The sequence below is a fragment of the Drosophila persimilis genome, unplaced genomic scaffold, assembly GCF_003286085.1.
Source record: "Drosophila persimilis strain 14011-0111.01,24,50 unplaced genomic scaffold, DperRS2 tig00000232-arrow-arrow-pilon, whole genome shotgun sequence".
Lineage (NCBI taxonomy): Eukaryota > Metazoa > Arthropoda > Insecta > Diptera > Drosophilidae > Drosophila > Drosophila persimilis.
The window spans coordinates 44,868-54,682 of record NW_020825307.1 but is presented as its reverse complement, the minus strand read 5'-3'; the positions used below and the strand labels follow the sequence as shown (position 1 = coordinate 54,682).

General features: G+C 46.2%; 1 protein-coding gene across 1 annotated transcript; it reads left to right on the top strand.

Annotated features, from left to right (window-relative positions):
* Positions 1-4,669: 4,669 nt before the first annotated feature.
* Positions 4,670-5,220, top strand: LOC6604107 (SUZ domain-containing protein 1). The gene has a single exon (XM_002029008.2). It carries the CDS (start codon positions 4,693-4,695, stop codon positions 5,218-5,220), a length of 528 nt encoding a protein of 175 aa, XP_002029044.1. The 5' UTR covers positions 4,670-4,692.
* Positions 5,221-9,815: the final 4,595 nt, after the last annotated feature.

Below are 9,815 nucleotides of genomic sequence, written 5' to 3'. Positions count from 1 at the left end.
GTTATCAACAGCTTTTTTGCTGATTTTACCGCCGCTTCCCAGAGGCCGCCAAACGATGGAGCCCTGGGAGGAATGAATTTAAAATCCACTTGCTTTTTGTTGCAATGATTCGTGATCAGAGCACTTGCCTTTGAGCTGAATATAGAGTGTTCTAATTCTTTAAGCTGATTGTTTGCACCCACAAAGTTCGTTCAATTGTCGCAATGCATAGTTTGGCACTTCCCACGTCTGCCTAAGAATCGACGCAGGGCGGCCAAGAATGCATCTGTGGTCAGGTCGCTTACCAGCTCCAGGTGTACTGCCTTTGTGGAAAAGCAGCAGAACACGACGATGTACGCATTATCTGGTCTTTTGCCTCGGATCTTATGGTGGATCGAGATTTTACCATCGTAGATATGCCGGGGAATTAGCTTTTTTTTCAATGTTCGTCATCCCAATCCAGTTTGAGCTCCCAAAGATGTTGCATGAAGATTTTTGCCTTTACTACCACCGGTGCAAAGAGTCCTAGTGGTTCAAAGATTTGGGCCAGTTCGGAACATACCACCCGTTTGGTGATGCGTGTAGCCTGGCTTTTCTGTGTTCGTCCACACAATGTATCCTTCTTCGGCATCCAGATGAGACCCAGAGTTTTCACGCTGTAGTGATCTAGTGTCTCTCCTAATTTTACATCGGTTACAATATCCTCTTTGGGGATTCCTTGGAGAAGTTGCTCATTGTTGGAGCACCACTTGCGCAATTTGAATCCGGACGGTAGCAATATCTTATTTAGTTCTTGTCGAACATGAATTGCCTCTGGAATTGTGTTTGCTCCAGTTGTTGATCCTACTGGTAGTCTGTCTTTGTATGTATTGCCAAATGATCCAGACATTTCGTTGCTAGGAACGGAGCAGCTGTTGTCCCATATGCTACTGTTTTAAGGCGATAGTACCTGATCTCTTCGGATGGATTGTTTCTCCAGACTATCATCTGATGGAATTGATCCTCCGGATTCATACACACTTGCCGGTACATCTTTTGTCCGCTGTGAATACGTACTTATGAATTCGAAATCGTAGCAGAATGGACATAAGTTCGCTCTGAACGGTGGGTCCAGCCTGTAGAATGTCGTTCAAAGATTTCCCGCTTGATGATTTGCATGAGGCATCGAATACTACCCGAAGCTTTGTAGTGGTGCTCTCTGGTTTGAGTACACAATGATGTGGAATGAAGTAGTGCCTTTTGGGAACTTTTGATGCTGGCACAATCTTCATATGTCCGGAGAGGGTCTCCAGCGGTTGTCTTGACAGTGCGTCCGCGACTACGTTCTGGTTGCCGGCCCGATAATGCACGTCGTATTGGTATTGCTGTAGTTCGAGCGCCCATCTTGCTACTCTACCGTAAGGGCTCTCGAGGGTATTCAGCCACTTTAGTGCGAGATGATCGGTTATGACGTCGAATCGGTAGCCTCCGAGATAGCATCGCAGTTTTCGGATCGCCCAGATGACGGCGAGGCATTCCTTGTCGGTGGCCGAATAGTTTTCTTCTGCCTTGTTGAGGCGTCGACTGACGTATGCGATGACCCGCTCTTTCCCTTTCGATCTCTTGGGTGAGGACCGCGCCTACTCCAAGGTTGCTTGCGTCCGTCTGCAGGGAAAATTTGACGTTAAAGTCTGGGCAGGCGAGTACCGGTGCGGTGGTGAGTAGTGTTTTCAGCTCGTCGAAGGCGTCTTGTTGTTCTTGGCCCCATGTCCGTGCTTTCCCTTTCTTCAGCAGCAGTGACATTGGTTGGACTACGGTGGCAAAGTTTGGGACAAATCTGCGGTACCACCCGGCCATGCCTACGCATTGTCGTAGCTCCTGCGATTTTGTCGGGGTCCGTGTGGATACCTTCTTCGCTGATCATATGGCCCAGGTATTTTATCCGGCGTTGGAAGAAGGCACACTTGTCCGTGTTGACCCGTAGGTTTGCCTTCCGCTGTCGTGCGAAAACTTCTTTCACGTTGTTCTGGTGTTCCTGGAAGCTTTTCCCGATGATGACGATGTCGTCGAGATATGCGCCGATAACGGCGTTGAGGGTCCGTTGAAACGTGGCTCCCGCGGAGTGTAAACCGAAAGGCATTACTTTCCATTGGTATAATCCACGGCCGGGTATCGTGAATGCCGTGGCTTCCCGGCTGTCCCGGGCCATTGGTATCTGCCAATACCCGTTTTTCAGGTCTAGGATCGTGATGAAGTGGGCATTTCGGAGTCGCTCTAGTATGTAGTTGATCCTGGGTAGCGGGTACGCGTCCGGGATGGAACGCTCGTTTAGCTGCCGATAATCTACACACATGCGCCATCTCTCGTCCTTTTTGCGGACCAGGACGATTGACGCGCTGTGAGGCTCCGGGATGGTTCGATTAGGTCCTCAGCTATCAGTTGGTCGACCTGTTCAGTCGATGATCCGCCGCATGGCTGGATTTTTCGGGTAGTTCCGCTGTTTTATGGGTCGGTTGTCTCTCATGACGATGATGTGTTCTGTCAGATCCGTCGTCCCTCGGAGGCCTCGGAGTGTTGGCAGTTCCTCGTCTAGAAATTTCCGTATTTTCGGCGCGATGTCGGGAGGCCATGGGTAGGAGATTCGTTCCGAATCGTCCTCGGGTGGTGTTAATGTGTGTGTGTGTGTGTGTAGGAAGCTGGGTTGCATACGGTACATAAACCGTCTACAGTTTGGTCGTCGCAACTAGAACTTGAACCAGTTGGACTGCGGAGTGGGTATCCTAGGATACCTGAAGACACAGCGACAGCCTCTGATGATTGCGATGGAAGATGAGTGACAGGCAGCTATGGTACTGTTTCTGATACTGATTTTTATTGAACAAATGCATCTCCTTATATAGCTAGCAGTGGTATTCTTATTCTATGGGAAGGAACGCGCAGGCTCCTTGTGAGTGTATTTTTAGATTGGGTACACTTACTCTGTGCGGGGGTTATATTTTAGTGCATTTACTTAGGTACTTGGCAGCAATAAAGTAAATAGTTTATTACTTGATCCCTTTTGGGGGGTTCGAGTTTACAAGTGCTATTGTCTATTCTTAGTTGCTAATGTATTTTTCGTGTCGTCATATTCATTCACATGAAGTGAAATGGACAATTTTATTTATGAGTATTTGTGTATGAGATTGAACTGTATATTCCTAATATTCATTAAATACATGTCTGCGGCTGAACATTCTCCCGGCCGTGGAACTGGTGTTCAACCATCGCTCAAGTCGACGGCAAACCGGCGTGAAAGGGGTATAGGGGTGATGACATGGCTGGATCGGGATTTTATGGCCTTGGTTTCCATAGTTGATACTTCTCCCGGAAAATAAAGGCAATGATCAATAAAATTGCTAGGGTTGCGTAAGCAGCGAGTTGATGGTGCTGCACGGTGGTAAGATGGTGTGGCAGCTCGTGATGATTGATGGTTGATAGTTGCTGGCGTAGATCATCAAGTTCTTGAAGAAAGTCTGATGTCTGGTTCTTCACTTGCCACATTGGTGGCGAGGGTGATGTCTCCGGTGGGCTCACGTCACCAAACCAAGTCGATTTTACTTCGCTGATTGTGGTGCTGAAGGTGCTGATGCTTACTTCAGTATTGCGAGCAGTGCAACCAGGGGACATGGAGAGTAGACCAGTTCCTTCCAGTGTTATGGTTGACGGAACTCCGTTGCATACTGCTTGAAGTTTAGTTGTAGAATGCGTTGCGAAGATCCATTTATTTGGATGCTGAGTTTTTAGCCACACCGTGTCAGCCTTTTTGTGTGTTACCTGACACAGTGTTTCTGTTTTATTGTTAAACAGTTGAAACTCACAGCAATTGTCCACATTGAAGATCCTCTGATGGTCAACGCAGATGAACTCCTCGTTGTGTACTTTAAGACAACGTCGGAATTCCTCTTGGGTAGTGCCCATGAACTGGACTCGGTGGATGTTCACCGTTATTATGGTGGTTCTGAGGTCAAATAGACTCCAGCTTGTTGAATCCCAAAACGGAATTGGGATGATGCTGAAAACTTCGAGCTGAGCTGTTGAAACCAGCGGTAGCGTCAGCTTGAAGATGACGTGTTTTGCAGTCAGGGTTCCTTCGGCACGCATGATTCTGTATAGTTGAATCACCTCCTTCGTTGTGACCGGCAGCATTTGATCTTGTGGCAAATGGTCTATTAGTTGCTCGGGAGAAAATGTTGAACTAACAAAATAAATGATACGAAATAGGCTAATAGACGCGAACACGAACACACTGCAACGCATGTTGGTCAAAACGCCCTGATCGTTCACCCAGCTGCTGTAAATAGCAGCCATTTGCTGCTGCTGACACAACAAGAAGAAGCAGAAGGGAGGCAGGCAGCAACAACAACGAAAACAACAGCATTTCGACAAAATTGTTGCGTATTGTCTTATCTCATTTCTTTTGGCCCAGCAGAAGAGACGTACCATTTTTGTGCAATCTGAGTGAACAAATCATATGTATAACTTATGTCTGATAAAAGTGCAAAGGAATCCTGTATCAGTCGTAGTGCGAGCTGCAGCAGCAGGCGCAAAAGAAGAAAGTGAATTCGCGCAGCAGGGAGGAGTCGTCACCGAAAGCAAGAAACAAAAATCTATTGCCCATTGCCCCTAGGCGCGCGCAACGTGTTCCGCTTGCGATTAAACAAAAAACGTGAAGTCAAATAGCAGCTGTGTTAAACAATGTCCCATGGCGAGGATGTGCTAGATAATTGGGAAGAGCTTGACGAGGCGGCGCTCTCTATGACTTTGCAAACCAAGCTGCAAACAAGCGAGGAAAAGCCCGTAATGAAAATGAAACTACTTCAGCGCCCGCAGAGCCTCCAGGACAGCAGCAGTGGCAGCCCGAGCAGTGCCCCCAGGCAAATCACTATTGCCAAGAAGCCCACGCCGCTCGAGGCGGCCCAGTCAGATGGCGAACCAGTCTTGATGGTGCTTCATAAGTCGACAAACGACTATGATCCGGCTACCTATGCCACGCCCACCATCAATCAGACCGTAAAAATCCTGCGGCGTCCCGCCCAGGCCGAGGAGCGACGTGATACGAATGGCATGAAACCCAAGCAGCCCATCAAGACGCTAAAGCAGCGCGAGCAGGAGTATGCAGAGGCCAGATTGCGTATTCTGGGAGCGGCCAAGAATCCAGAGGATGATAAGCCACCAACACCACCAATCCCAGTTTCACCACAACAGGAGCTTATTCTCCGATGATGAATACCGATTAGGACATCAGATATGTCGGACTGCATTCGTTGGAGAGTTGTTGTGAGCAGGGTTAATTGTGCTATTAGTCCTTACTACGCTTCAGTCAGATGATCGCTGTGATATGATCCTCTTTCTCGGTTGATAATAGCCATATGCTGTTCCAAAATTTTTAGGGGATTATCAGTTGTTACTTTGTCTTTTCTGACTACGTTTATTGTCGCGTCGACAATTGATGTTTGGTTTTGGAGCAGTAGAAAGTCTTCATTGGTTTACACTTTCTCAATTACTTGAGTCATCTCTTCTGCGTATTTTGCTCCGTATTTTTAATTCAGGGCACATGTATCGTAACTCTGAAATTCCAGCAGACATTAGTTGCATGTCCTTCCAATATGGGTCCAAGTCATAGTATACGATCATGGTCCACTCAGATGTTCGGGCGCTTGTATACGCCAGATGCTGTCTTAACGTCAACCACTCGTACGTGGTTGTCCTGTCCAGGATATGTCTTAATGATGCGACCCATTGGCCACTTCATTACAGGAAGGTTGTCTTCCTTAACCAAAACTAATAATCCTTCAGGTACGTTTGGTGAAGCGGTCTTCCATTTATGCCGAGCTTGCAATTCTTGGAGGTATTCTGTAGACCATTGTTTCCAGAATGAATGCTTTAGGCGCGATACCAATTCCCAGCGCTTGTCCAATGTTCTTCCTTGATGATCAGTATTGACGTCAGGAGGCGTTGTTAATAGTTCACCAATCAAGAAGTGTCCTGGGGTGAGCTCTGTTGTATCAGTGGGATCATTTGACATTGGTCGAGAATTGAGAATTGCTTCAATTTCGATTATCACTGTGTTTAGTCCTTCAAATGTCAATGAGGCTGTGTTGGTGGTTGTTATCAACAGCTTTTTTGCTGATTTTACCGCCGCTTCCCAGAGGCCGCAAAACGATGGAGTCCTGGGAGGAATGAATTTAAAATCCACTTGCTTTTTGTTGCAATGATTCGTGATCAGAGCACTTGCCTTTGAGCTGAATATAGAGTGTTCTAATTCTTTAAGCTGATTGTTTGCACCCACAAAGTTCGTTCAATTGTCGCAATGCATAGTTTGGCACTTCCCACGTCTGCCTAAGAATCGACGCAGGGCGGCCAAGAATGCATCTGTGGTCAGGTCGCTTACCAGCTCCAGGTGTACTGCCTTTGTGGAAAAGCAGCAGAACACGACGATGTACGCATTATCTGGTCTTTTGCCTCGGATCTTATGGTGGATCGAGATTTTACCATCGTAGATATGCCGGGGAATTAGCTTTTTTTTCAATGTTCGTCATCCCAATCCAGTTTGAGCTCCCAAAGATGTTGCATGAAGATTTTTGCCTTTACTACCACCGGTGCAAAGAGTCCTAGTGGTTCAAAGATTTGGGCCAGTTCGGAACATACCACCCGTTTGATGATGCGTGTAGCCTGGCTTTTCTGTGTTCGTCCACACAATGTATCCTTCTTCGGCATCCAGATGAGACCCAGAGTTTTCACGCTGTAGTGATCTAGTGTCTCTCCTAATTTTACATCGGTTACAATATCCTCTTTGGGGATTCCTTGGAGAAGTTGCTCATTGTTGGAGCACCACTTGCGCAATTTAAATCCGGACGGTAGCAATATCTTATTTAGTTCTTGTCGAACATGAATTGCCTCTGGAATCGTGTTTGCTCCAGTTAGACAGTCGTCAACATAGAAATCGGTTTTTAATGTTGTTGATCCGACTGGTAGTCTGTCTTTGTATTGTATTGCCAAATGATCCAGACATTTCGTTGCTAGGAACGGAGCAGCTGTTGTCCCATATGTTACTGTTTTCAGGCCGTAGTACCTGATCTCTTCGGATGGATTGTTTCTCCAGACTATCATCTGATGGAATTGATCCTCCGGATTCATCCACACTTGCCGGTACATCTTTTCTATGTCCGCTGTGAATACGTACTTATGAATTCGAAATCGTAGCAGAATGGACATAAGTTCGCTCTGAACGGTGGGTCCAGCCTGCAGAATGTCGTTCAAAGATTTCCCGCTTGTTGATTTGCATGAGGCATCGAATACTACCCGAAGCTTTGTGGTGGTGCTCTCAGGTTTGAGTACACAATGATGTGGAATGAAGTATTGCCTTTTGGGAACTTTTGATGCTGGCACAATCTTCATATGTCCTAGTCCTTCATACTCTTCCATGAAGTCCAAATAACTCTTCCAAGTTTCTGTTGAGCTTCGCCGCTCCAACGCTAGGAATCTTTTTGTTGCGGTTTCCAACGACTCCCCCAGGGCTGAAGGGTGTTCGGAAAATGGGAGCTTTAGAATAAAACGGCCGTCTGAAGCTGTCTGAAGATTTTCTATAAAATGAGCTTCGCATCGTGCTTCCACTGGAGTGCGTGGTTTGTCTTCCGTCTCTAGATTGTCCAGAGTCCAGAATCTTTCCATGAGCTCGTTTACTCCCGTTGCACAAATGGGTGAGGAATTGTGACTTGTCCTGCCACAATCCATCCCAGTTTCGTGTTTTGTAGCAACGGGCCTCCTGTCCTTAGCTGCTGTTGATCTGGTAGCAGCAGCGAGTAATAATGCTCGGCTCCGATTAGCATGTCGATTTTGCCTGGCTTATGGAAATTTGGATCTGCCAGTGAGATCCTGCTTAAGCTCTCTGAATCGAGTGCCAGAGCTGGTTGGTCAGCTATTATCTGTGGTAATACGAAAGCTTCAATTCTTTGCGTAAAACCATTGTGAAGGGATTTCATGAGCACATTTACTCGTGCTCTGCTGGTCTTTGATTGACCTCCAATTCCTTCGATCCGCAATGTTGTGTCTTTTAGTTTGAGTGACAACATTGATGCCATTCGTTCAGAGATCAAGTTTATCTGTGATCCTGAATCTAGCAGTGCTCTGAAATTAGCAACCTGCCCGTTGTTGGCTTCTACTGCCACCTTTGCTGTGGCCAGAAGATTGTAACTATTGTTACTAGCTGCACCAACCGTCGGGCCTCTTGATTCTGTAGCTGCGCCTGATGCTGTTTCCAAATGTAGCATCGTGTTGTGCTTCTTGTCACACTTGAAGCAGTTTCGACCAGGGCATGCGTTTGTTTTGTGATTTGTTCTAAAACAATTAACGCACATTTTTTGTTTTTGTACCCAATTTAGTCGTTCTGATGGAGATTTGGAGCGAAATTCTTCGCATCCGTAGAGCCAATGGCTTGCTTTTTTGCAGAATGTGCATAAGGGTGCTCGCGTTCTCCCTGTGTTTGCTGATACACATGTCGTGCCTTTTGGCTCTCTCCTTGATGCTGGTGGCTTCTTACTGGTTCCTAGAACCCGAATTCTTTGCTCCAAGAACTGAAGCATCGTATCCAGCGCCTGAATGTTCTTTGAGCTTCCCAATGATTGCTTATTTGGGCCTTATTTGTTACATCCAGTTTTTTTCTGATAATGGCAATCAATATCGGATCCCATGTAGATATATTGATGCCCAATCCCTTTAATGATGCAAGGGATTCTATGGTTGTTATATACAACTCTTTTAATGACTTGGGATCGTCATTAATTGTTTGGTGATTGAGGAAGCGGTTCAGTACCGTGTTCGAAACATCTCTGGGATTGTTGTATGCGTCAACTAGTATTTCCCAAGCGGCTTCATAATTTTCTTCCTTTATCAATCTTCCGAATCAATCTTTCTGCCTCGCCGGTAACGGTGGTTTTAAGATACTACATCTTTTTCACCGTAGGCATGTTGGTCTCATGCACCATGCATGAGAATAAATCCCCATCAAACTTTGGGATGCTGATGCGTGGAAGATGCACGTTATCCGTGTTTGGTGTGGCTGATTTTGCCAATGCTCTTTGGACCTTACTTTCCAGTGTTAGGTAAGATTACATGTCATATCCTCCTTCCACTGGGTCCTCATATTCCCCATGAATTGTGAAGTGGACTTCCTGTGCTTGAGTCCATAGTAATTTTATCAAATCATTTGATGTGCGTCCTTCCGCCCCTGAAAGTTGTTCCAGATTGCGTTTAACGGACTCTACTATGGCCTTTTGTCGGCGACATAGTGAAAGCAGTTTGCTGTAATCCTTCGAGGGCTGCTGGATCAGACCGCTTTCTTTGGGATCTACTGGAGGATTCTCATGCTTTTCTTTAAAGACGATTTGACGTTCCCCACGAGCACTAGACGTCTGTGATAGCTTATCCATGCATTCGGTAAAGATCGTAATGTGTTGCTTACATGATGTACGTAAGTCTTCACGGAATTTTACGTATTCATCCGTTTTGTCTGTATCGCGAAGTTTGGAGTCGTTTTTGTTGAAGCGATTCCACGCATTTTCGAGTGCTGATATTTTGGCTTGAAAATAAGAGGCCGTTTGCTTTCGTTCTTGGGAATCTTTTTTAAAGTTCCGAATGCACCTCGATATTTCCTCACCAATCTCTTGCTGCGCATCCATTGCCATTGTAGCGGCAGCTTCTGCCTCCATATGTGTATCCATTCTATCTGTTTGTACTTATTACTTTTTGACCCTTGGGAGTGTTTTATTTGCTTTGCAGCTGGATACGCTCCGAATCGTAACCGTTGTTGGTCAGAAAGG

What these genes read in the sequence shown, in the direction of transcription:
- LOC6604107 (XM_002029008.2), top strand. Translation starts at nt 4,693, where the DNA reads ATGTCCCATGGCGAGGATGTGCTAGATAATTGGGAAGAGCTTGACGAG.